This window comes from Ochlerotatus camptorhynchus, unplaced genomic scaffold (assembly GCF_037179485.1).
Source record: "Ochlerotatus camptorhynchus isolate MF236.1 unplaced genomic scaffold, CSIRO-AGI_Acam_v1.1 ptg000045l, whole genome shotgun sequence".
Classification (NCBI taxonomy): Eukaryota; Metazoa; Arthropoda; class Insecta; order Diptera; family Culicidae; genus Ochlerotatus; species Ochlerotatus camptorhynchus.
In genome coordinates this window covers 125024-152442 of record NW_027040536.1, presented here as the reverse complement: position 1 = coordinate 152442, position 27419 = coordinate 125024, and the positions used below count along the sequence as shown (strand labels likewise).

General features: G+C 38.3%; 1 protein-coding gene across 1 annotated transcript; it reads left to right on the top strand.

Moving 5' to 3' along the window:
• The first annotated feature begins 1904 nt into the window (after positions 1–1904).
• LOC135714935 (retinaldehyde-binding protein 1-like) lies at positions 1905–27055 on the top strand. Its single transcript, XM_065238335.1, has 4 exons — positions 1905–2076; positions 2138–2361; positions 15115–15576; positions 26808–27055. Exons 2-4 carry the CDS (start codon positions 2140–2142, stop codon positions 27000–27002), a joined length of 879 nt encoding a protein of 292 aa, XP_065094407.1. The 5' UTR covers positions 1905–2076; positions 2138–2139; the 3' UTR covers positions 27003–27055.
• The last annotated feature ends 364 nt before the right edge of the window (positions 27056–27419 follow it).

The window sequence follows — 27419 nt, the reverse complement described above, 5'->3', positions numbered from 1 at the left end:
GTACCCCCATATAGAAATCAAAGACGTAGTCCTCCGTAAAAAAAAAAAGATTTTTTCCTTTGATTTGTTTTCCGTAGGTCTTATTTTCCGCCGACTACACCACTGACGCTGCTGAAAAAAAAAAGATTGTTCAGAGTATTTCAGCTTTATCTAGTGGCCACATTTCGCATTTTGAAAAAAAAAAGAGTTTCATACAAAGAAAATGTTTTGTTTCGAGCTACGCAATGAACCATCCAGGTTTTATATTTTAACTTGAACAGATTTTCCTGAAAATGACCTGGCAATGCAGCACACAATATTCAATTTCATGCATTGGTTGGCATAGATCTCAATTAATAACTGTAGAAGTGCATCTAAAACACTCAGTAGAGAGCCGGTAAAACGATTGCAACAGAAGCGTAAAATGCCTGGAAGAAGAAAACGTTGTTCAGTTCGTTTCTATCAACACTATTTTAATAATGCCTCTTTAAACTATAAAATATTAAATAATAAAATAGATACTTCATAACATCAGTGCGGCCTACTTTGATCTTCATTTGAAAAAATGGACCAGACAAGTTACACTTCCAGTCAGACAGACAGTTTCACTTTCAGTCAGTTAACCTTTCCTTAACATTTTTATTTATTTCTCAAAGTATTGGTATAATGTACGTTTTGAAAAATAAACCAGTACCTTAAAAATAGAACTAGAAAGCGAACCAGCACAAAACAGATAAGACAAGCAAAACAAATCAATCACTTGAACTTCGCTCTTCGAGAGCCAAGCGAAGTGCATTCACCAACTGCATCAAGTGCAATGCAAATTTTTCCGAGTAACGCTTATTCCATCCCGTTGGCCGTAATCGGGTGTAACGTGCGAAAATAGAGAAACCAAAGCATGGCAAAACAAACCGCCAAAGATTGAGAAAAGGGAATGGCACGCACTCGCCGTCGTCGTGACATTCTGCCATAAACAAATCAATAACGGACCAACAGATTACGCTGAACTGACTAGAAGATTTGCATGGGTACTTGTTCTAAAGTCGGTTTATCTGGTGACACCCCATTAGTCAGCGGCGCTTGAGCGATGTCAATGGCACTTCAGTGCGAGGGTATCAACGAGATACAATGATCATGCATTTCAAAGGGGAATTGATTCAGCGACAACACGTAAGTAGACCAGTAGATGAAAATTTAAACGACTAGATCAGCTATTTGAACCCAGATCGTACGTGCTCCCTGGGACGGAGCACCGCTGATAATAACGAAATATTCAACCATTTATCGCGCTACAGTAACCGTTGTCACCTCGGTTCATGTGTAATCATCGTCCCTCTTGACTCAAGTAAACAATTAATAATTCAACGATCGATCGATTGATCGTTCAACAAAAAGAAAGTGTTCGATTCCACCGGCCTTACGCGATCTATGATACGCCGCGGGCACTAAACAAAGGGCTCTTGGATCGATGAGCTGGCTGCGTTCTTTGTTCCAGAACTTCCTGCTGCTGGTCGACTCATCGTCCATGGCTGTCACAAAACGTTGTTCGGTTTCCCATCAGTTGCAGTTATCGCCTTCTTCGATCCACTCGATGAGACTCAAATTCCGTTTCCATTCACGGAGTCAGCGAGTGAGTGAAAGAGGAAGACCTGATAAGAAGTCTTCGTTGAGGGACTCTTCGTATGGCTGCGCAATCGATAAGGACGGAAAGCATAATTTCTTCGTTTGAACCAAGCTGGCCAATACCAACACAGCTATCAAGTGACTTAAGTTTGGAACTGATAAAATATAGACATACAGTGTGCTGTTTGAAGAAGCGTTCGTGGTGTGTATTTCTATATTTTTAATAAATACACATGTTATTCTAAGTGAAAATATTTTTTTTTTCTTTCCTGTTCGGGTTCAAATGCGATAGGAACTTTACTGAGTGTCTTTGGTTTGTAAGTGATTAGCGGTAAAGCCTCGTGCATCAGTAGCTAATCGAACGTTCCTCCGAACGGATCTCCACTGAGTGAGAGCAGCAGAAGCAACCTAGGCTTAGTTGGTCATCTTGAGTTAGTTTCAAAGTGTTCAAAGTAACCTATCATCAGCTGGAAAGTGAGTTGTGCTCGAACGAGTATATTATCGAAGAAAACTCATCCTACACGTTATTCCTTAGTCATGCCTCACGAGTTTGATATCGAAACCGGTCCGGCCTCTCCGGAGCTGCTGGAGATAGCTCGGATGGAACTTCGGGAGACTCCGGAACTTCGCGAAGCATCGATTAAGGAGCTACGCAGTCTGCTGAAGGAAGCCACCGATTTGCACTACAAAGACGACGATGAATTTCTGCTGATTTTCCTGCGTCCTTGCCACTTTTACCCGGAGAGTGCGCTTAAAATGGTAAGTGATTGATTTAGAGCCCATCACCCATCAATCAGATTCCATATGGTAGATATTCAAACCCAAGTACCTACACCCCTGCCGTGCTAATCTTCCTTCAAGGTGATGCCATGCGTTTCAAAGTTATCAGCCCAAACTTATCAAAGCCTACTCTTATCCGCTATTGATAGCAAACAAAAATTAATTGCTACGTGAATTTCTTTTCCACTGGTCAAACGAGACCTTGAGTCATTATCGCAGCAAGCTGCGTACGCTTCGGAAGCTCCAGGTCCTGCGTCTCTATGGACAAAGGAAAAAATAAATCAACGGCCAACCACTTGTGTTTTTGCTGCTGCCTAAATGCAATTCTCTGATAATGATTTAATAACACAATCAGCATGCACACGAAATGCCTTCGTTGTCTCCAAGAGAATTGGTGTTGTTTTTTTTTTGTTTGTTTATTAGCATTATTGGCCGAGACGGACTTTAGCATCAAGCGAGCGTGTCAGCCATTGTGACGTTACCCGTGCGACAGTCAACCCTTCGCGTGCTATTTTGAATCGTAGCACTCGCACTGCTGATTCGTTGTGTTGTCATGGGGAGGCACGGATTTTCCTGCTACTGCAACGTTTGTTTAGGTTTGATGAAGCAGGGAAATGAGCGTCGTTATGTAATATTAATATATTGTATTGCTCTGCTACAGTAATGGTCAAAAATGTAGTTGAGTCGTTACAAAAAGCAAGCGTAGGAAATTGAAAATTTGACTGTCTAAGTAAACATGTTTACAATCCACTAATCATATCTACGTAATTGAATGGGACGAAGTTGATTGCAAATAGACAAAGCAAATTATTTTAAGTCGCAAAGTTTCTTATCTGTTAGTGCGCAGAAATTCAGCACAATCAGATATGTTTTCCCTAAGGCGTTAGAGCCACATAAGAAACGATGTACATATTGAGGTAGACAGCACCAAAGGACAATTTTTCACATTGTACATCATTGCAATTGTAGGGCTAAGGTGGTCAAATGACAGGGTTTCCAAGTTGGCGGTGGCCCGCAGGTGGCAGACACATATGAGAGCCCCCTATATACAATTGTTATATTCATTCTGGCTATACCCCAAGCAACACACATCTATCAAAATAGGTTGCTTCAACTTGATTGTGACTGAAATAAGGTGTATACAAGTAACCTTAACTGTTAAATGACAAGTGTGCTGCTAGGGACGTATAATGCCAACTATACAGATTGTATGACCGATAACGTAAAAATAAGTGTGATTTATGTAAAAGCATAGTAATAAGGGGTAATTTTTGATGAGTTTATGAAATGATGAATCAAAATGTGCTTCAACTTTAATTTCAGCTGTTAGACCGTACGTACCGTAATACATGGTGGATTTGATCAATAATATACTATCATATTTATTCTTTGAACTTCTTGTTTTTATTGTATCAAGTTGAAATATAGGGAACCTCACAACATTCTCAAAGAAATAAATTATAATACTGAATACAAAGTAATGGAAACTGTCAGAGATTAGGTACCGTAATCCGGGGGCAAATTGATCACCGGGATGAAGTTGATCAAAATGTCGTGCGTTTTCAGCTGCACCGTTGACAATTTTCGGTAATAGATATCATGAGAAATCTTGATAGGATTTTTCATCAATCATGTATATTTTACTGCATAAACTTATATTTTATTTATCTGGCGATCAATATTAACATTATCACCATGCAAACAAGCAATCATAGGTTTTTTATGTAAATTACTTTATTTGACAGGCTAAATCGAATAAACTTTACAGAGCCAAGCTACCATTTGCGTTATACATTATTGATATTTTAAATCTAAAATTAAAGGATTTGAACCGATTACTCGCGGTCTTCTCGAGGTTAAATTACAAAGGTTTTTAACGACTATTTTTATTAGCTTTAAAGCGATTTTTACTTAACTTATTGTCATAGAATTCAAATTATTTAAAACATCATGATATTTTTTTTTTAGAAATTCAAGAATTTCTGGAAATTTTTGAGAATGTTTATAGAAATTGTCAACCATTAGTTGATCAATATCCTTTTTGTAGAAATATATTGCGATATGTTTTACTCCTTTGCATTAAAGGGATCTTGGACAATATTTCGATATTTAAGTAAAACAGTGATCAATTTGCCCCGGTTTACGGTACTGTTGCTCTAGAGAAAAAAAAACACTGAAAATGACAAACGCAGCCTACTTATTGTGCATTTAGATGCATTATTTTCCGTATCCAGATATTTCGTAAGCTTGCAAAGGAGCTCAACTCGACCCTTTCCGATTTGGATGAAACTTTCAACATGTCTTCGGTATGGAAGATCATGATCTTTTCCACAAGTCAAGAGACCTTTTTGACTCAAGACTCTAAGACTTTTTCAAAAGAGCGTATGTGTTTTAACCATATGTATTTGTTCAATAAATTTCCTGAACATTGTATGGACGATTTTCTACAACCCTGTACATTGGAAGATATATTCCAAGCCTCCTCATCCATTACTCATCAGAATTTCTTGGGAATTATCAGAATTATTTTCAGAATTCCATTTGGATTCAGTCCAACATTTTGTTAGAATTATTCAAGGCTGTGGAGTCACCATGCTGTAACTGAGGATTCTGATCCTATCACAAATGCTTCCGTCTCTGATCCGGGTCCGTGGAGTTATACACGAGATTCCGTTGAAATTCTTTTCACGATTCCGATGAAAACTCAAATGAAATTTTTCTCAAAACTCAGTTGAAATTTCACTGCAATTCTCTTCACAACCGTGGAATTCTCCTAAAAAGTGCTGAGTAACAACCACTTTAGAATTCAGACCATATCTATTATTACTACTATTCGTTAGGGATTCTCCACAACATTCCCTGAGTCAGGCGTGCCCAACGTACGGCCGAGGCCCGCAACGAGCTTTGAAAAAGTCTTCGCATCCGCATCATCTTTGTTAGACGAAAACTTGAAATCCTGTTTACGGATTTCGGTAACAGTTTCTTAGAACAATATGCAACGAGTGCTGGATAGTAGCTAACAATTTTAAGCTTCTCATTAAATCACTAAGCTGATTATCTTAACCATATTGATCTGGTAGATCTCCTTTTGGTGGAGCGTTAATGGTATAAAATCTACCACCGAATTCCAGTCCTGACTACTACAAACTAGGGGAACAGGATTTTTCAGTAATCAAAGGAACACAGTTTATTCCTGGTTACTTTGTATGCCTTTGTATTACTAATAGTAAGAGTAACAGTAAGACACGGGTAGTGACCACCCTTGTTATGAGTTTTGATGTTGTATATTTTAAATCGAAAATATTGTTTATGTTTATAGAGTACATTCCTCACAAATCGAAGGCTGCTTACACAATTCAACACTATCATCGTGTAGGTGGAAGTTTCCCCTATCCGATGATGGTGTTGGTTTGCGTGGGTGGCCTTCGCTTTGTGAGTAAAGGGCTTTGGAAAGGTTTGTTTACAAATGCTGATAGGCCCTTTTCTATTGTTGATCCAGATATATGATCCCTTTCCCTATGTTCTTCTCCTTTTCCTTCCGTTCTACTTTTCTTTTCATAAACCGAGTAATGGCACTTCAGGTGTTTCGTTGTGAGATCCTTATTCTCGTGACCAGGCATGGTAAATCATTTGCATTCATTTCGTGCATTCATTTACATTCATTTGTCCCTAACTTTTTTCATCAACAGAATTCCACAAATTGATGTATGAAGTTTTTGTAGGTTTTGTTATTAGCTACAACTTTTGTCAACAACTCAAATCCGTATCTCTTCTTCATGACGAACCAGAGCGAACAGAAGCCACTTATGTTTTTCAGTGAATGTATTTTACATTCACTGAAAAACAGTAATAAGTTCTGCCCGCTATAGTTCTTGATGCATAAGAGATACAGATTTGAGTTATGGGCAAAAGTTGTAGTTAATAACAAAAACTACAAAAGCTCTTTTAATCATTTTGCGGAATGCTGTTGATGAGAAAAGTTAGAGGCAAATAAATGTAAATGAATGCATTAAATGAATGTAAATGATTTTCCATGCCTGCTCGTGACCATTTCGAAACTTAAGTGTACAAATAACAGCTTCCCCGAAACGTACCACATTGAAACTGTTACTTTGTGTAATTTAAAATTCGAAGTGGAAGTGCATGTATAGCCTACGTGGCGGCCATTTGTGGACTCTACAAGGAATCACCTTAACTAGAGCTTCCAACCTGGGATGTTTCGGGATGAAAAAGCAAGAGATTGTATCCAAGACTCGACCGTAGATTTGACGTAGGATTACGTGCTCGGTATCAATATTTGGCGACTATGTTAGGGAAACCACTTTTTGCAGGCAATCGGTGATAATTTTGATAACCATTTCCACAATTGGACATTTGTGTAATTTTCAATAGTAACCTAAATGAAAATTGATGAAGTATTGAATTTAGCAGCTTTGAAGAAAAATTACCAATCAATTGGCTTGTTTAGAATTAAAATCCATCCGCTATTGACAGAGTTATAAGTGGTCAACACCTGACCACTTTTGGTAACACGGTCGATTTTGTTTTTTTTTAATTGCATCCCCAATATGTTGCCAAGAGACGTAATCCTATGTCAAAATGTAAACTTTGCGGGAGACGATTTTATAACACTCGAAAGCAATTTTGTGAAATATGAAGTGAAACAAATCCTCGTTCTGCATGATGATTTTGTTTGATTGTATTTATTTATAAAGTCGCCGGGTAATACCAGCTAGCAAATTGTTTCTTTATGATAACTCCTTACTTGAAAACAGAAAACAGAAAAGTCAGCAATCAACTAAATTTTCAAAAGCAACCAAAAATATTCATTAGTACCGTCCCAATGACGCGTTCAACTGAATAAAATTGATAAATAGCAGATTCTGCTTCTGCTTTCATGTTCCATCAGATGTCACTGCTGTTGTTGGCGGTGGCATCGATCGGAAACTACACATAATTTGTTTTCTAATAACTGTTCACAGAGGACAGTGCAGTGCAAAACATGTCTGGTACCTCTATATATGCATTTAGATTAACAGCTGAAGTCCCTCCTTCTTTACACATTCTGCACTCAAAATAGCTCACCCCTCTCAGGATTTCCTTCCGAATTGTATGAATGGGGCGGGGCAGAAAGTAGCGTTTGAGCATATGTAAAAAAGGAGGGACTTAGAATGTTAATCTAAATGTGGTACCAGACATGTTTTGTACTGTCAGATAGGGTTCACTACCTTATTTCCGGCTTATTAAGCACAACCCGCACTTAGTCTTTCTTAATCTAGCGCAGTTTAGCACCCAACGGAATTTTATTATTACTGATGGCTTCCAAATTTATTTACGTTTATGTACGTACCCTAAAATTTGATATAGAGAAACAAATTGTTTAGATATTGTTATAAGTCTAAAGCAAACCCCACACGGTAAGAAATATTGTCAAAACTTACAAGTATTGACAATAATATTAATGATGTGAATTCAGAAATATTGTCAATCTCGATGTATTGACGTCAATATAGAATGTATTGACAATACGATTATTGTCAATAAAAGCAACCGTGTAGGGCCCACTTAACACTGCTTATTGACGCCTAACTCGGCCTATGGATTCTAAACTCGGCCTTACGCATTGAAACGCCAATGAATTCACTTCGGCCTATCTGATAAAGAAAAAAAAAAACGATTCGGTCGGAGAACTTCTTTTATTTGTGGGAATTATGGGTGCAAACCTTCATATCACGCGTTTGCATTGACCTTATTATCGGTAGCTTATTAACTAAATTATCGTACAAAACGCCTAATTGACTTGTTAACTCTGAAATCATGGATTTATTTGAAGTTTTCTGCTCGATAGGCCCAAAATCGGCTATTAGACCGAAGTAGTTCTCTACCCTACTCTATTTTGTAATCTATGAAAGGAAATCACAAATTGGGTTTCATAAAAATATGGCAATTGAGTGATTGAGCTCGTGAGAGCTAATTTACTCACAAATTTGATTATTTTGTGGCTTTCTGAGGATTGGTAGTAAAGCAGGTAAAACTGTATGAAGAAAAATCATTTATATTAAACAGTATTTTCCGGGAAAACTAATGATTGTCCCTGACTAATAAATTTAACTTGTCGTTCACTTTTTAACTGAATATGCACCTAAAGCGAATTATTTCCACTTCTTTCAAATTCTATATGTGGATTTTTATAACTTCCTACCAGCGGAACAGCTCCGTCTCTGGAAAATGGCCGGACGATATGATTAATCTCACCAATACAATCAGGCCTACAATTCCACACCTTATATAGACAGGTTGAGCCTTGATAGCTAGCTGGTTGCGGGAACTGATGACCTCGACAAATGTCCAAATAATACTCTTTAACAATTTTATGCTGGTCCTGAAAAGGACCGTTTAGTCGTGATGGTTGAGTAATGCTGAGCTATTAAGGTGTTCAACACGGATGAGGCTGGCGATCTGTTAATTGTTTGGAGCAAGGTTGACGGCGCTAGGCATTGATGACCCACAGCTTCTCACGAGGAAACTGATTTCGATCCAGCGGCTTCTTCCTCCTTCTATGGGTGTTCATGTGGGCTCTGCAGCTCACTGCTTGCAGGCTGCCTATCGTGGGGTACGCCACACGCTAATCACTGCTGCTGCTGCTGACGTTGACGACCGGACACCACCACACACGGTGATTGAATGAGCACCGTTCAGTGAGACAGGATAGAATTCGATTTTTAAATCTGTGTTAGGGAATGCGCTGTTTGCAGGTAATAGGTTATAATTTTGATCACCATTGCAACAGTTGGACATTTGTGTATTTCTCAATAGTGACCTATTGAAAATTAATAAAGTGTTCAATTTAGCAGATTGGTAGATAAATTCCCAATTCTTTGGCTTGTTTAGAATTAACATTCATCTGCTATTGACAGTGGTATATGTGGTCAAAACCTGACCTATTTTCGTCCCGCGGTTGATTTTGGTTTTTTTTTTAAATTGCACCCCCAATATGTTGCCGAAAGACATAATCCTACGTCAAAATTCCAGGATTTTGACATTTCCCGGGTTTCCCGAATCCCAGGAAATAAATGTATACATCCCGGGATCGCGTGTATCCCGGGAATTTTAATTTGAGACTCCCCTTTAAATATTTCTTGGAATATCTTTAGCAGAATTTAAATCCAGAACTTTCACATCTTATGAAATATATCTCTTCCTTTCGTTTGTCATTTATTCTGATTTATCGTAAGTATTGCACACTGACATCATTTTTTGAATATAATTGTTGTACAAGAAGCACTCGTGAAAAATCCGATCTAGCAGTGAAACAAACCGTGAAAATTTTGATCAAATTTTATAAACGCGTATCTAGATGGTACATAGATGAAAATCAGGTTGAGCGTCGTGAGATGTCCATCATTCATAATTGATCGAAAAACCATTGAAACGCATCGTTAAGACGGTTGGAAGTACGGTATGATGCTAGTCTCGACTAATGAAAAGACTCAGTATTTGCAGTATTTAGAGTCCTTCATTAGATTCTAAAGCTAGCTGAATCTTGTAAAATTCTTACTCCTTCCGGAAGGAACTTCTATATGTCACTGACTTCTATCGTGGCTTGCATAGCTCTCCGTCGCTGTTATTTTCTAACCATTTCATACGTTCACAGGTATGCATTACCTTACCCGTTAGTATGTTATCTATGTAACCATCATAGCACGGTAAAATAGTTTTTACAAATACATCAGAAATCAACCACCACAATCATCATAATCTGCATGGACTATTGTGAAATTTGGCTGACAGACATAACATAACGTCAAATCAGGGAACTTCTTAGAAGACAAGAGCCAATCATTTGATTAGATGTTCGTGAAACTTCGTTAAAGTTCTAGGACTGTTATAGATCTTCAAGGAATTTCATAGATCTTTATGATTCTTCGTAGAATGTAGACAACTTCGTGCAAGTTTAGGGAACTACATTGAAATTATGGATTTTATTTTTGGAAATGCAGCAAATAGAAGCTCAGTTAACTCTGAGAATCCTCAGCGAACTTTGTACAACTTCAGTGAACTTCGTAGAAGTGCAGAGAAGTTTGTTGAACTTCAGCAACATTTATAGAAATTTAGCGAATTTTAAAGAAATTTCGAGAATCTTGTAGAAACTCGGAGAACTTCGTTGATGTTCTGGAAGCGGAGATGAACCAGCCTGCGGCTGAAAATCTCCTAAATAGAGATAATAATAATAATGTTCTGGAATCGTTTCTTTAATTCCATAGAACGTCGTAAAATTTCAGCAAATTTTTCGATGTTCAGGGAACAGCGTAGCAATCCAGTAAATTTAAGAGACATTTGGAGGAATTCACATAGCTTCAGAGAATTTCATATTTGAGATTCAGGAAAACTTCATTGAAGTCGGAACGTTTGTTTGGGGGACTTTGTTGAAATTTAGGGAACCTTGTTTCATTTCAGGAAACTTCATAAAACTGCTCCTGGACCTTCTCTCAATTACAGGGTACTTCGTTAATGGTTTTTATGAGTTTATGGAATTCCATAGAAGTTCAGGAAACTTTGAAACTTTGCAGAAAATGAACTTTGTAAAAGTTTACTACAAAGAATTTTGTAAAAGAGCAAAAAACTTGCTTTGTTTAACGTCTTTCTCGATCTTTAAATACTCTAACGGCTACGATGTAATCTGTCCGACGTTTCGGCCATGCGTCGTGGCGTTTTCAAAGAAAAATCTGCATTGTACATAGTTAATTAGTAGTTTTACATAGTCATTGCTTGTTTGTCTTACATTGCCTGTCGTTATTGTCAATAGCTTAGTCGTTGCTGTGGAATCTTCAAAAAATTTCGGCAAACTTTCTAGAAGTTTGACAAAATTTGTAGAAGTCCGGCAAAATGTGTAGATGTTCAGGAAATTTCGTAGAAGCTCAAGAAATTTCGTATCAGTTTGGGGAACTGTGTAACTTTGAGAGCTTCATTTCGCCAAAATGTTCAGGGCAATTCCTAGAAAATGTTCAGATTGTTTTCGGATGTTGGGAGTAGGTAATGGATGTTCTGAGATCGAATAAACAATTCTGGATCCTAATAAGATCGGAGAAATTTTTAAAACTTTGTAGATGATTACGGAAATAGTTTTTACAAATACATCGAAATCATCCACCACAATCATCATGATCTGCATGGACTGTTGTGAAATTTGGCTGACAAACATTACATCGTCCAAACATTCAACTTACTTCTTTCAGACATCCTTCCAAGACGGAATTTTGATTAGAGAGTAGGTATTTAAAGGATATGCAGCTGGTCGAAGATTTAAGGAGGTCATGAGAACACATTTTTAAGAATAATTTCAATATGGCGATCATACCCAACAAACAATTTGAGTTGATCAACAGCTGAATAAGCTATTTTTTAGCTGAAGGAGCTTATTTTTGCCTGAATAAGCTCTTAATCAACATTCAATGTTTGTTGGGTATACAATATAGCCTTCATATTTTTTGTACATGGCAAATGAAAGCCCTAACTTTCCCCTTTTAAACAGTTTGTAAACATTAGCGGTATTATTGAGATTTTTTAAAGATATAATGATTTGACTGAATCAAGATTACTCAAAAATTAAGCACCATTGAAAATTTTTTGAGGTGTCAATTACCGAGGGGTCCATCAATTTGACCTTAACCAACCATTTTTGTAGCTCATAGCTAGAACTACTGTTAACTACGAGTTAAAAAAAACTACAAGGGACAGCCCTAAGGGGTTGTGCGCAATGGTGACGTTAGACTACGTGGTCTTATATAATAAATATTATTTGTTTACTGTAGCAGGAGCTTCTGTTTTGTGTAGGAATAGGAATTTCAGCGGAGTTCTCTCTGTTTATACTTTTTAGTATGACGCGCTTGACATAGATGGCCCACAGCGACTCACAAAGAGCTACTGATTCCTATCAATAGCGGTGCGGCTTCTTCATTTTTCTATAAATGCTCATGTGGGCTACAGCTCGCTGCTAGCAGGCAGCCTTTTGTTGTGTACTGGAGAACACCACCACTCACCAAGCGGTGATTGAATAATCACCATTTGGTGAGACCGGATGGAATTCAACTTTGAAATCTGTGTTACTGTGTTAGGGAAATCGGTTTTCGCAGGCAATCGGTGCTAATTTTAATTAGCATAGCAACAGTTGCACATTCGTGCAATTTTGAATATTGACATTTTGAAAAAAATATAGTCTTAATTTAAACAGATTCGTGGAAAAATTTTCTATTGGCGTATTAAGAATTAAAATCCATCATCTCTGGATCAAAATCAGACCACTTTTTGGGCGCGACCGACTTTGGTTTTTGAAATTGCACCCCGCATGTTGCCTTAAAGTACATGGTATGTTAGATTTAAGCATATTTTGATAGAGCTGGAATTCGTCGTAACAGCTTTTTTTTTAACAATAACTTCTCTCGGTGATTTTTAGGAATTCAAGGCACGCCCACGCAAACCAACATTACCGTCGGGTAGGGGAAGTCTTACCCTACCTGATGGTGATTGTGAACAAAAGCTGTTGCGCCCTAATTCCAGCTCTATCTTGATATGGGAACTGGCATCCGATTGATGACCTTGACAAATGTCCAAAAAATACTCTTTTACAAAATTTATGGTGGTCCTGAAAAACCACCTTGGTTTTGTCGTGATGGTTGAGTAATGCTAAACTATAAGAGTGTTAAACACAGATGAGGCTGGTGAGCTGTATGTTGTTTGGAATGAGGGTGACCCGCTTGGCATAGATGGCCCACGCGACTCACGAAGAGCTACTGATTCCGATCAATAGCAGTGCGGCTTCTTCCTCTTTCTATGGATGCTCATGTGGGCTGCACCTCGCTTCTTGCAGGCAGCCTTTCGTTGTGTACAGGAGAACAATGTTAAAATCCACGCGACGAAAGCCTTGCTGCTGTTGCTGACCGGACACCACCACACATGGTAATTGGAATTGAATCCGATCAGCGGTTGGAGGCAGCCTTGATAGCTAGCTGCTTGCGGGGAGCTTTTCGTTGTGTACTGGAGAAAACCACCACTCACCACGTGGTGATTGAATTAACACCATTTGGTGAGACCGGATGGAATTCTACTTTGAAAGCTGTGTTAGGGAAATCACAAAATGTACCCCATATAGAAATCACAGACGTAGTCCTACGTCAAAAATTTTGAGAACCTCGTGAAAAGTGAACTGCTTGTAGTGAGAATTGCTCTACTACAATTCAAAAGTAAAATGTCAGAATTAATTATATACCATGGCATTTGGTTACATGATACGTCGAAAGTTTACGCACTTCAAAAAAAAAGTTATGTAAATTTTGGTTCCCTGATACCGACACATGTAAGTGGACCTTTTGACATAACAATCAGTTGAAAGATACGAGAAAATCAATTCAATCAAACGTTCTCTTCGTCTAGTGTTTCGGTTTGAGAACACTTAATATTACATGAAATGTTTATTTACGTCCAATATTTGTCCAAAAATTGGTCAATCATGATTAAGTGCACACTGATTATGTTATTGTATAAATGATCAAACATTATTTCTTTTCGAAGTTCAATGACTTCAAAATACAGCAAAATTATATGATTAGACTTCCGATTTTCCAAATGCGAGTTGTCGGGCTTTACGTTTAACACCTTCCATGAGATTTCGTACCGCTGTTGTATCAACCTTATTTGATGCTGAACGTCAATTTACTTTGAACTGTTTCTCAGCTTCAACTGTATTCAGAGTTTTCTTGAGGTTCCGCTTAACGATTGCCCAATACTGGTCAATTGGGTGCAGTTCCGGCAAGTTTTGAGGGTTTTTGTCCTTGAGTTAAACTTGCACGTTGTTGGCCGTTCCTGAGCCGTTTTCCCGTAGTGACCGAAACTTAGCTCCAGCCAAAACAGCACGGAATAACTTGTGTTTCTTCAAAAAAGGCAACAGGTGTTTTGCAAACATTCCTTTACATAAATATCTTGGTTGACAATGCCAGTTTTTGCTTTTCAGCCCACAGATGCAAACACCTGCCAAACCAAGTAGTTTTTCGGGAACTTTGACAACTTTTTCTGCTTAAACTAATCTCGAACCTTTCTTTTTCCGGTAGCCGTGTAAACTCTTGACCTGGGAGCTGCTTGAAATGTGCAATCAAATTTCTGACGCAATCAATCTGCGTGGGAATAATTGGATTTCGCTTATTTTAATACGATGTTCCTCTTGCTTCGACGCCATTTTGACAACTGAATTGAAAATGGCAAAAACAAAATAGAGACAACATTCCGTACGCTTTTTTAAATGCACGATTAAAAATCAATCGCCATATCTGAGTCGACTAATTTTTGACCGTTCCACCCTTCACGTCTCGTGTACAATTAATTAATTCTATAGGCCCAAACGCAATGTGGGCGGAAGCGGAACGGAAACGAAAAGTTTGACAGTTGTCACTAATGACATCAAGATGCCTAACCGAAGTCGATTTGGATCTAACTAGTTTTCAATCCAACAACTAGGCTTACTCAGATCGGGCTTTTCCGCTGTTGTTGCCGTTCCGCTTCCGCCGTCATTGCGCTTGGGCCTTAAGTGTTTAGGCTGTAGAATGAACCTATAAATTGAGAATGTTGATAAAGCTGACGAAATATCCCTTTTCCTTTAAGAATCTCCCAAACCGTTCGAAAATTATTAGTTAACATTTAATAATTCCCTTTTCCATCAACAATCTTCATTTCTTCTGCCAGATGCGTCGCATTGCCGAGTTCAAGAAGAACTACCACAACCTGCTGCACAACCTGATGCCGGAGGACGAAAGACGCGCCTTCACCGAGCACAACGTTGTCAATGTGCTGGCGAACCGTGACCAGAAGGGACGCCGCGTGCTGCTGGTCAACTGCGGTGCCCTGTGGGACCCGAAGCAGGTCAGCTCCGAGCAGCTGTTCCGCCTGTTCTATCTCATCCACCTGATTGCCCAGCTGGAACCGGCCACCCAGATCAACGGCGCCGTCGTCATCATGGACTTTGACGGTCTCTCACTCAAGCAAGTCCGAGCTCTCTCGCCATCCTTCTCCAAGCTGCTGCTGACGTTCATCCAGGAGGCTTTACCGCTGCGGTTGAAGGCGGTCCACATCATCAAGCAACCGTTCATCTTCAAGATGGTCTGGGCTCTGTTCACACCGTTCATCAAGGAGAAGCTCAACAAGCGAGTAAGTTTCAACGGCGCACCACCGAACGGTACATGTTATCAATTGTGTGGGGGTTGACCGTGGTATGTCGACACGTAAATAATTCAAGAAGCGATCAAAGTTCGAGCTGGCGACAATTGTCTCATGTTTGAGGTTGGTTCGATACTGAGATAACGTTATCAGCGTGAACTTCAATGGTGCCTACCTATAATCTCCTTATAGGTTGACATTCCGCCTCCTTCGATTTGACGAACTGTGTGAGTTCCAGGTCCAAGAATGAGTGTCGTGGCGTACATTGAGACAATGCATTGATAGGATGAGCTGTGTTGATGTTACGTAATGCTGATAGGAACAACGCACACATTTTTGTTTTTATGGCACATCGCGAGATTGAATGATGTACCAATCATACGGTGATGTTTATAAATAATATAATCACTCGTACGATGTTGATGACCTTTTGGAACATTTTCGCCTGAAATGGAAACATTCACTTAAAAATATATCACTCATTTACTTTAATTAAATGAAATTTTAACACTCCGCACACGATGCATCTTGTAAAATAAGTAGTGGCACACTTGCAACGTTTAAAAAATCATAGCTCAGCCATTTATTGATGAATTTCAAATCTATTAGTGCCATTTGAAACTGTATACTTGAAAGATTCATCGGTTGTTAATAGATTAAGAATCTATTAATAAATTGTTGAGCAATGGTTTTTCAAACATTGCAAATTTGCTGTTGCACATTTTGTGGGAGGCATCGTGTTCGGAGTTTTAAAAACTATATTCCCTACGTGAACCACCGATCAGGCATGGCAAAGCATTACATTCATTTACATTCATTGGCCTCTAACTTTTTTCATCAACAAAATACCATGAAATGATGTATGAAATTTTTGTAGGTTTTAATATTAACTACAACTTTTTTCAACAACTCAAATCTGTACATCTGTATGATGAACAGGGGCGAACAGAACTTATCTATGATTTTCAGTGAATGTAAATTACATTCACTGAAAAATAGTAACAAGTTCTGTCCGCTCTAGTTCGTCATGCATAAAAGGTACAGATTTGAGTTATCGACAAAAGTTGTAGTTAATATCACAACCTACAAAAATTTCATACATGATTTAACGGAATTCTGTTGATGGAAAAAGTTAGAGGCCAATGAATGTAAATGAATGTAATGCTTTGCCATGCCTGATCGGTGGTTCACGTAGGGAATATAGTTTTTAAAACTCCGAACACGATGCCTCCCGCAAAATGTGCAACAGCAAATTTGCAATCTTTGAAAAATCATTGCTCAGCAATTTGTTAATAGATTCTTAATCTATTAATAACCAATGAATCTTTCAAGTATACAGTTTCAAATGGCACTAATAGATTTGAAATTCATCAATAAATGGCTGAGCTATGATTTTTTAAACGTTGCAAGTGTGCCACTACTTATTTTACAAGATGCATCGTGTTCGGAGGTTTAAAATTTCATTTAATTAAAGTAAATGAGTGACAGATTTTTATATGAATGCTTCCATTTCATTCCAATGAATGAACGAAATGAATGTAAATGAATGTTAATTATTTACCATGCCTGCCACCGATTACCCATAAAGTTAGTATAATGAAGGAAGATTGAAGGATTAAAAATATTATTTTAATTCCAGCATTTAATTGCTGATTAAGATGCTGTTCAGTTCAGTATTCGTATCAAAAATGAATATTTCGAATACCGTCTTCAACAAAGAGATACAAACATGCTCTCTAAAACAAACCGTGTGTCTTGCTAAGTTTAAATAATTTTTTGAAGATAAATTTCAATAGAAATTGTAAATGAAACAAGTTGTAAGCAACAGACGGTTTTCAAAAGACCACCCTAACAACAATTCTAAACACAATATGCTAGTACTTTTAATTTAAATTTTAGTTAATTGGTGCCTTCAGTAATTTTTTTTAATAAAAATCACCTTCTTGTGGTCTACATGGTGGTCCTGACATTATTTGATAATCAAAAATAATGTTCCGTATTTTTGAAAATATATACACATGTTCTTCGGAATAGCTGTGGATGGCTTAATTTAAAACTACTTTGATGAATGAGAAAAGTCAAGATTGGATTCACTCAGTCTATTGGTACTAGTTCTAGACTGAGTAAAATTTTAGTCAATTTTCCGGCAGACTTTAGAGGTTTTCCTGATACCCTGAACCCATAATTGTGATTTTCGCTCCTGCAATCGTGAGCTAGGATCTCTTGCAAAGCTACAGCTGTCATTTACAGGTTGTTGCCAAACTTATCCCTACACGGCCAATCATACCAACTCAGCGACTGAGATTAATTGACTCAGAATCGTAGTGTGTTGTTTATTAGTGCATTCAGTGAAGCCGTATCGTCAGAATTGTGGTGGAGTTCATCAAGCTGGCCGAAATCCTCGAAGGAAAGGGTGAACCAGTGATCGTTCTGGTGATATGCGATAAAACGGTATCAGTTGTGGAGAAAACTTTGAAGATTGTCCCAGAGGCGGTGGGTATGTTTTCCACTAGTTCGGACCATGTGATCAGTACTTGTTGCTTGTTATGATGATGATGAAGGTGGTCGTAGCTGCCTTCATGATCCGTTGAGTTGATAAACTCAAAGTGTGTCCACCTACCGCCTGCTGCCAATTTGGAGGATGAATGAAATCTGCAATGTTCGGTTGTTCCAGCCAAGTCTTCCACCGTTTTCAGTTTCCTTCCACTGTACAATTCAATCAGAACAATGGAAATTATTTTAATGTTGACGTTTTACTGTCCATGAACCGTGATTCCATTTTCGAGAACAGGTTCACGATATTAAGCACAACTCATGAACTCTAATCACGTTTACCAGAACAAGATCATGATTTTCAGAACAGAGATCACGTTTCTATGTTGGCTTTGCTGGTGCCCGGTGCAACTTAGCGCAGGCGTTACGTTTATTTTGTGGAACTATTTTCATGATTTCATGGTTTTTATTCATGGAGTACTTTTGTAAACGAACAATTGGCTTGTTCCGAAAATGGTGACTTGAGATTAACGAACTTCGGTACAGATTTTTTTCCCGTGTAGAGTCAGACAGGAAAGTACCGAAAAAGGTTTCCTATGCGCGCATAGGCTTCCTATGCGCATATTGGATATGGATAGCTTGGTAGTCAAAATTATTCGAACTGTTTGACTTAAGTCAGAGCCATGATTCATCTGCTTTCAAAAAAATCACAGAAACCATTGATTTATGTCAGGGCTGTGAAGACGGAGATGGATTCGTGGAAACGGAGTCGGACGCATTTTTGAGCAAAAAAAGTCGGAGTCGAAGTCGTAAAATACTGACTCTGACTCGGACTGTTATGGAAAATAATGTTGGTACACTTGCAATTTATTGGATCATAATCAAACCATGCATCAGAACCCTAGTCTTAACCACTTCTGAAGGCTAACTAACTCATTTTTCCTTGTTTCAAGATCATACTCGGTGGACAAAGCCGAGTCTTGTCACTATCAACAAGGCATAAAAGTAAAAAGGACTAAGATGTGATTACTGAAAAATCCTGTTCCCCTAGTTTCTTGGTTCTGCTTCGTTTCCAGCGCTACAACCCAGGCTGGACCTCCATACTTCAGTATGGAAGACGACACACTAGCCAGAAGACGCCTCTTGTTACTGCTGAGGCCAGTGTTGTTTGGCATGATTCTAGCTATCGCGTCGCCTTCGAAGCCTTCTGACAGGCATATTCGACGTGGCTGTTGAAGTTTAGCCTATTATCGATCATCACTCCCAGGTATTTCAACACGCGCTTCGAGGCTATGGCGTGCTACCCGACGGTGATTTCCGCACGCTGCACCGCTTTTCAGTTACTGACCAATAGCATTTCAGTTTTGTGGTGGGCTATCTGCAGCTTTGCTCCTTGCATCCAGTTACCAATCATGTCGATCGCCTCGGTTGGCAACACTTCCACCTATTCCTGCGTCTCGTCTGTTACCGTCAAGACGATGTCGTCCGCAAAGCAAACGATCGCAACTCCTTTGGGCAGCTTCAGCGTTAGCAAACCGTTGTACATCCCGTTCCAAAGCGTTTGACCAAGGATGAAGCCTTGTGGAACTCCCTCTGTGATCCTAATCGATTTCTGCCCATGTTTGTCTCGTAGGGGCCAGAACTCGGTTCTGGAAATAACTCCTCAGGATCCTGCACAGGTACCAGGGACCCTTATTATATACAGCGCTTCGGTGACGGCCTCCCAGCTGGTGCATTCTTGACGTCGATCGTTATCACGGCACAATATCGATCTCCTATCCGCTTCTGTTTGGACGCCGTCTCGGCTCTCTCGACCACTGTCCGAATTTCATCCACCGTTGATTTCCCTTTCCGGAATCCGAACTGCCTCTCCGACAATCCGTGATCCCCTCGAAGACTTTTCCGAGTGTATCCAGCAGACATATAGGTCTGTAACTATCTATTTATCTATCTATATATAGGGTTTTTGATCTAATTTCCGTCCTACTAAGCACAACCCGCACTTTACCTCTCTTTTATGAACGAGTTTAAACAAAAAATTGAATATTTCTGTCAAAGATGACTTGCAAATTTATTCACCTTTCCATAGGTACCGTTGGATTTGATAAAGAGTCACATATTGTTGAGATATTGTCTAAAATCTAACACTGCTTCTTGATTCTAAATTCGTTCTACGAGTTTCAATTCCGTCCGAACGCATTGAAACGCCATTAGGTTTTCTTCGTCCTACGGATAAACGTAGAAAAATGGGATTCGCTAGGAGCGCTTCTTTTGTTTTGAGAACAATGAGCGTAAATATTCATATAATGCGCTCTAACAGGATTTATGTTGTAGCTAATGAACTAACGCATCGGAACAAACCTATTATTGATTTGTGCACGGTGAAATCATTGATATTATTGATCTTTTCTGACCAATAGAACGGAAATGGGTGATTACGACGAAGTAGCGCTCTACCCTATATATATATCTATCACAGATCTTAGATATGGCACAAACGGCGTTGCATTTTCCGCAAAGATTTTATTTTTTTTCTTAATACACAATTTCAGAATGTTCAATCACATTGATCGGTCAAAAACTGCTCATGTTTTAAAGAAAAATTCATCTCCAAGAGAGAGATTGTTGAATAGAATTATCTGTCAAAAAACTGCTATTTTTTTAAAGAAGGTGCAATAGTGGATTTGCATTGCAAACGTTAACGCTGGCGTTATCTACGGTTATCGATTAACAAGCCTGGTATTGTCCATTACTCTTTGTCAGTAGGTGGCGAAAAAATTGCTCAAATAGTCCTTGTACGTTTACAAAATTCCGTTATATTTATTTCTTCCAAAATATCTCAACTTTTACGAAGTTGCATCAACTTCTTTCTAGTTCTCTCAATTCGACAAAGACCTCAAAACATCCATGACCTTCTCCTAACTTCAGGAAAAGTTTTTAACCTTTTCTATGAATTTTCGTTAACATCAAAACAAAGTTCCCAATACATCCAGTAAGTTGCAAAATCATATTCTTAATTTTTAAGAAGTATGTTGAACTTCTACAATACTGAGCTTCTACGAAAGCTCCAGAATTTCATCGAAATTCATTGAGCATCTTCAATTTCTCCTGAATTTCTACTATGCCCTTGTTCAATACTACACAGCCTGCTGACCAAATATTTAAAATTTTGCCATTACTGCATTGAAAACTTTAAATGCTCTCTTAATTTCAATAAATACTTTAATAACTCACAAAATTTTATAATTAAATTATTTTCAATATAGTTATATAATTTTTCATTACATAAATTATCGTTAATTATTTGTTAATTACTTTCAAAATCACTTAAAGTATTTAAATTCAATTTATGACTGCCTTCAAAGTATTTAACTTACCACGATGAATTTTAAATATCACGCGCTTATATCTGGGAGGGCACGGCCCTCGCCTTGATCTTTTAAAAACATATCGTAATCCATTTGACTTCTACAAAGTTCTCATAATTTCTGTAAAGTTCTTCTTCTTCTTCGCATTTCAGGCTTATTGCATATCGCATATTAGCTTATTGCGTGCTCTCAACTTAGTGTTCTAGATGCACTTCCACAGTTATTAATTGAGAGCTTTCGATGCCTGTACCATTTTTGCATTGGTAAAGGGCGAACACGAAATTATTGCGACACCGAAAATGTCATGCCAATTTTCTTATAATGTTTAGAATCAAACCAAAATTTTAGGGTAGTTTTATACATATATTTACTTCAAAAATCAAAAGAAAATTTAATCGATGGAGCCTTGAGTGTAAAATTGAACACATTTTCGCTTGATGCCCTCCATCAAAGTCTTTACTGTGTCATCCGGTACCAGTTTCTCAGTTTTTTTTCCATTTTCTTAACATGTCCTTCTCGTCTTTGACTGTCTTCTTGCTCTTCCGAAGTTCCCGCTTCATTATTGCCCAGTACTGCTCCACCGGGCGCAGCTCCGGACAGTTTGGCGGATTCATGTCCTTTGGAACAAAATGGACAGAATTGGCCTCATACCACTCCAGAACACTTTTAGAATAGTAGCATGATGCCAAATCTGGCCAAAATAGCGGAGCTTCATCGTGCTGCTGCAAGAACGGCAAAAGGCGCTTCTCGAGGCACTCAGATTTGTAGATCTCGCCACTTACTGTGCCCTTTGTCACGAAAGGCTCACTCCTCAGTCCGCAAGAGCAGATGGCATGCCAAATGAGATATTTGGAGGCGAACTTCGACATTTTCTTCTTCTTAAATTTGTCGTCCACATCGAACTTGCGCTTGCCGGTGAAAAACTCCAACCCCGGAATTTGCTTAAAATCGGCTTTTATATACGTTTCGTCGTCCATCACACAGCAGCCATATTTTGTCAGCATCTTCTCGTAGAGCTTCCGTGCCCAAGTTTTAGCCGTCGATTGTTGCCGCTCATCGTGGTTTGGGAAGTTCTGTACCTTGTATGTATGTAGTCCAGCTCTCTTCTTTGCATTCTGGACGTAGCTCTGCGACATGCCGATCTTTTTAGCCAAATCACGGCTTGAGACGTTGGGATTTGCTTTAATCATCCGCTTGACCTTTCCCTCCGTCTTTTTGTTCTCCGGTCCCGGTTTTATTCCAGCTCCTTTGCCGTGGTCCAACGTCAACCGCTCCTGGAACCGCTTCAACACTATGGAGACGGTTGAATGGTGAATGTTCAACATTTTTCCCAACTGCCGGTGCGACTGGTCAGGAAATTCCAGGTGTTTGGAAAGAATTTGTTCTCTCAACTCGCGTTGGTTCACCTCCATTTTCGTTGAATCGAAAAACATGACTTCGAGTTTAACAGCATGTACACAATACACATCAATGAGAAAGTGTGCAAAATTTGATTGATTTTTACCCAATGGTAAAAAAGTTATGCCCTGTTGAATGTGTCGCAATAATTTCGTGTTCGCCCTTTATAATTGTGTGGCAAGTCCAATCATACTCTATGCCCAGGGAAGTCGAGAAATTTTTCAACCCGAAAAATTCCTAGACCGGACCGGGAATCGAACCCAGCCACCTCCAGCATGGTCTTGCTTTGTAGCTGCGCCTTTACCGACTGAGCTAAGGGAGGCCCCTGTAAAGTTCGCTACATTTCTAGATAGAGCTGGAATTAGGGCGTAACAGCTTTTGTAAACAATGACTTCTATCGATGATTTTTAGAAAGTTAAGGCTTGCCAACTCAAATCAAGAACACCATCGGGTAGGGGAAGACTTCCCCTACCCGACGGTTATGTTTGTTTGCGTGGGCGTGCCTTGAGTTCTTAGAAATCATCGATAGAAGTCATTGTTTACAAAGGCTGTTACGCCCTAATTCCAGCTCTATCTAGATTTGTTTAAAGTTTTCTGTACTTTCTAGAATTTCGTTAACTTTCTGCGAAATTGTTGATCTATTTTAAGTCCATAAATCTTCAACCTCTAATGCTATAAAAGGAACTTTTTTGATAGTTTCGTGAAATGAAACATAGCCCTTTTAATTTCAACGCAGTTTCCTAAATTTGTATAAAATATCCAATACCACTAAGTTTTTAATATTTTGATAATTTTATTATAAATTCTCTGAAGCTTCCCGGTTGCCGAATATATTTATTAAATTTCCTGATTTTCTATGATGTTCTCTGAACATCTACAATGTCCGTAAATAGATTCTTGAATCCCTTAAACATTCGCTAAATTTATCTTAAAATTACTTATATTTAACAATATTTGATATAGTTACTAAAATTTATCTGTACTCACACAAAACTTTCTGAAAATCTACGAAATTCTCTTAAGTGCACTGAGCTTCCACAAAGTTGGCTGAACTTTTATAAAATTTGCAGCACTTCTAGATAGTATCCAGAATGTCTATGCAGTTCAATGGATGTAAACGAAGTTTTCGAAAGTTCTACGATGTTTTTTGAAGTTCTATGAAGTTCCCTGAAGTTCTACAACATTATAATAATATAAAAAGTGTTCCGAGCTTTTACGAAGCTGGCCTGAAGCACCCTGAACTTCTGGGAAGATTCAGTTTTATTAATCTGAAATATTGGACACCTCGCGCCGCCCGCAAATTTCAAAAATAGCGTTGAATAGGTGTGAAGACATCTCGTCGATCTCGTTGAAGATTTCTTCCAAATACACCTCCCAAGTAACAATTTTGATTTTATGAGGGTTCTGTAAACCATGATTTAGGCTTGTAGAGTGCTATAAAACCTCTATATAGCTTGCAATGTTATTTAGGCTAGCATCCCTGCGCTGAATAACTTCCACATCATGTGAGAGAGACCAGGTCTAAAAGTGAGAATTTGTTGCAATATCTCTATCTTTTTTTGCTGCCGTTTTTTTTTTTAATCTATTTTCATTTGTTTTATTATGAAATGTGATAAGGGCTTTTGAAAGGGGAAAGAACCAGAGGGAGGGACGCAGAACTGAGACTTGACCACCTAAACAAAAATCCTGAGTAATACTCTGCTCTTTGTATGTTGATTTCAAGGCCTACATAGATTTAAATAAATAAAAATTAACTTCGTCAAGAATGTCAAAAGGGCACTCATTAAAACTCACTCGGTAGCCATCATCGAGCACAAAATATTGTATTCATGCACACTTAGTTTTATTTGGCAAATCTCGGAAATTTAGGAACCGTTTAGCACCTTGGCAATAAGTTTGAAGAGTGTCGGGAAATATTCCGCTGAATCACATATCATTTTTTGTAAACTTTATTGCATAGCCAAGTAGAGGTACTGCATTTTTCAAAGTGATTGCTGAAAACATATTTCTAATGCATAAAAAAGTGCATGCTAATTCAATATCATTTAGCTGTATTAAACCGATTATGAGTCTTATTTTAACACTCACTTTTGATGATTAAATGACATTATGCTCCTAAAAATCGTCATTTATGAGAATTGAAAAATTAAGCATCTAACAAGTCGTGAATTTTTTTCTCACATCGTCGGGTTCAAGCAATACTGTCACTGCTTGAAATTTCACATTTTTCCCTTTTTCTCGTTTCAAAGCATCTATAAACCATATAATGTCACTATATTTTACTTTATTTTCAAAGGCTATACATTCTTCTAGCGGTGGATTAACATAACATTGAAATCCATTCATAAAATCGACATGAAAAATCAAAACCAAAGTGAAATTTTCAACGATTTTTATGTTGAGTTGTGACATTATTGCATTAACCCGTCGATATAGCAACACCCCAAGAAATGTGTTGAAAATATAAAAGGGATGGAACACAGTGCATTAGAAATATGTTTTCGACATTAATATGCAAAAGTAGTATTTTTTTTTTCAAAAAGCTCATTGGTGTACATCTCTAAATCACGATTTTCAGAGTTGCCGCCATACAAATGTTTTTTTTTTTTTTGCAAAACCCTTAGCTTATCATTTGATGGGTGAGGCCCTAGGTTTCCAGATACTCTGTTATTTTGGCCACCCTAATGGACATGGTTGCTCCTTCAGCTCCCTCACACACTAAAACCTCAAAATTCATTTCCAAAAACAACTTCCGGCAAAGATTTATTCGAAATCACACAAACCTGGACCACTTTGGCAAGTACAGAATAAAGTTAATTGAAATGACTGTGCAACTTATTTCAAATATGACGCAATTTTTTCCCCGTGTGTGGCAGATCTTCTTCCACGGTAACGACATGCGCAAAATTCATCAGTTCATCGACCCGGAGCTGCTGCCGGCCAACTACGGCGGAGATCAACCGGCAATCAACTACGGTGGCGACGAGTGGTATCCGTGCGTGTTCCGTCACATCGACCACGTCAACGATTGGAACACGTTCGGTTTCGTGGATGATCCCCTGTTGCAAAAGTATTGGAAGTAGATTCTTTGTGACATGGAGAGAAATCAGAATTATACATATGTACTGCCTTAGTTATTTACTTCTTGTAGAAGTGCTAGGATGTTTGGCATAGTGATTTTAGGGAGTAGAACTATCGTGTGATTATATGTAGAGTGTAGTAGACATTATTGGTATTAGAATTTGCCTAGAATCAATGGGTAGAATAGGTACACTATGAAAGTATTATACAACAATCTCAATTCCTCTATATGTATATATTTTTTTCCTTCAAAGTGATCAAACAAATAAACTTACATTACTGGATGTGTAGTCTGCTTTCATTGCATCTTTAATTCCTCTGTCTGTTAATCTTGTCGCACTAAGGAAATTGAAGTCACTAACACTTCAAGTGTGATATCAATTGCATAAATCTTACACAGCTCTGATATAGGTAACATGACCTTGAAAGTTATACTTATGGAAACAGAGTCTGTACCTCGGCCTAAAGGTTGACCTTGAAAACTATGTAGATGTAGGTCATCCTGAGTTTGTAGGTATGCGTATGATGTACTTCTTTGTAAGGAAACATCCGCATCTACACTACTACTCTGTGATTGCATCACTAGACTTATCAAACTCGTTTGACGTCACCGACTGCTGAGCAAGGATTAACTTGATTGATTGACGTTCTTTTACAAATCACAACTCGTCACGGTTGGCCAATCTTAAGGCATGCTCCATAAAATACCTTCTTCAAATTGCGTTGGCAGATCAATCTGATATCCCCCCTCTAACACTTGGTTGGGGGTGCACTGTTATCACAAACTATTTTCCAGTTATTATTTTCCCATCAATCACCGAGTACGATGAACTAATTACTCACTAATCTAATCGTGTGCGTTCTTCCTTTTTTTCTTTTCAGATGTTCTTCCACGGTGGCGATATGAAGAAATTCCACCAGTACGTTAGCCCGGATGTACTGCCGATGAACTACGGTGGTGAGCTGCCCGAGATCGATTACTCCGGAAAAGATTGGTTCCCGTGCGTGGGCAAGTACATTGACCACATCCGCGCGTACAACGAGTGCGGTTTCGTGGAAAAGACTGACATTAAGTAACTGGAGAGACCTAGAATACGTAACGATCATTCCAAACCACATGAATATTGAAAGGACATACGGGTGCAATGTGTGAATGTTAATGTTGTACTTTAAGAAGATGAAATATGTTCTTATGATGAAAGTTCAAAGTTTTTAACTATGTTATGTTTGTCTAGTACAAGAAGTTTTTTATACATAAAGTATACCACATCAATTTGAACGTTCAGGGATTCTGCTATAAATATCAGCACATCTTGCCGTTGTTAAAAAATAAGTTTTAATAAATATAAAAGTTTGTTCCAACTAAACTAACATAATCGTAGTTACATCGAAAGAAGTTTTCATAACCTTAGGAGAACAACAAACTGAAATACTGAGGAAAAATGTACCAATGCCAATTTTAAATGCATTTTTAAACTCTTCGTGAAACCATGG

Bases quoted from the DNA above. Each gene is read 5' to 3' on its own strand.
- LOC135714935 (XM_065238335.1), top strand. From the start codon at position 2,140: ATGCCTCACGAGTTTGATATCGAAACCGGTCCGGCCTCTCCGGAGCTG. The intron at 2,362-15,114 runs GTAAGTGATTGA...TTCTTCTGCCAG, and splicing joins CGGAGAGTGCGCTTAAAATG to ATGCGTCGCATTGCCGAGTT. The intron at 15,577-26,807 runs GTAAGTTTCAAC...TTTTCTTTTCAG, and splicing joins AGGAGAAGCTCAACAAGCGA to ATGTTCTTCCACGGTGGCGA.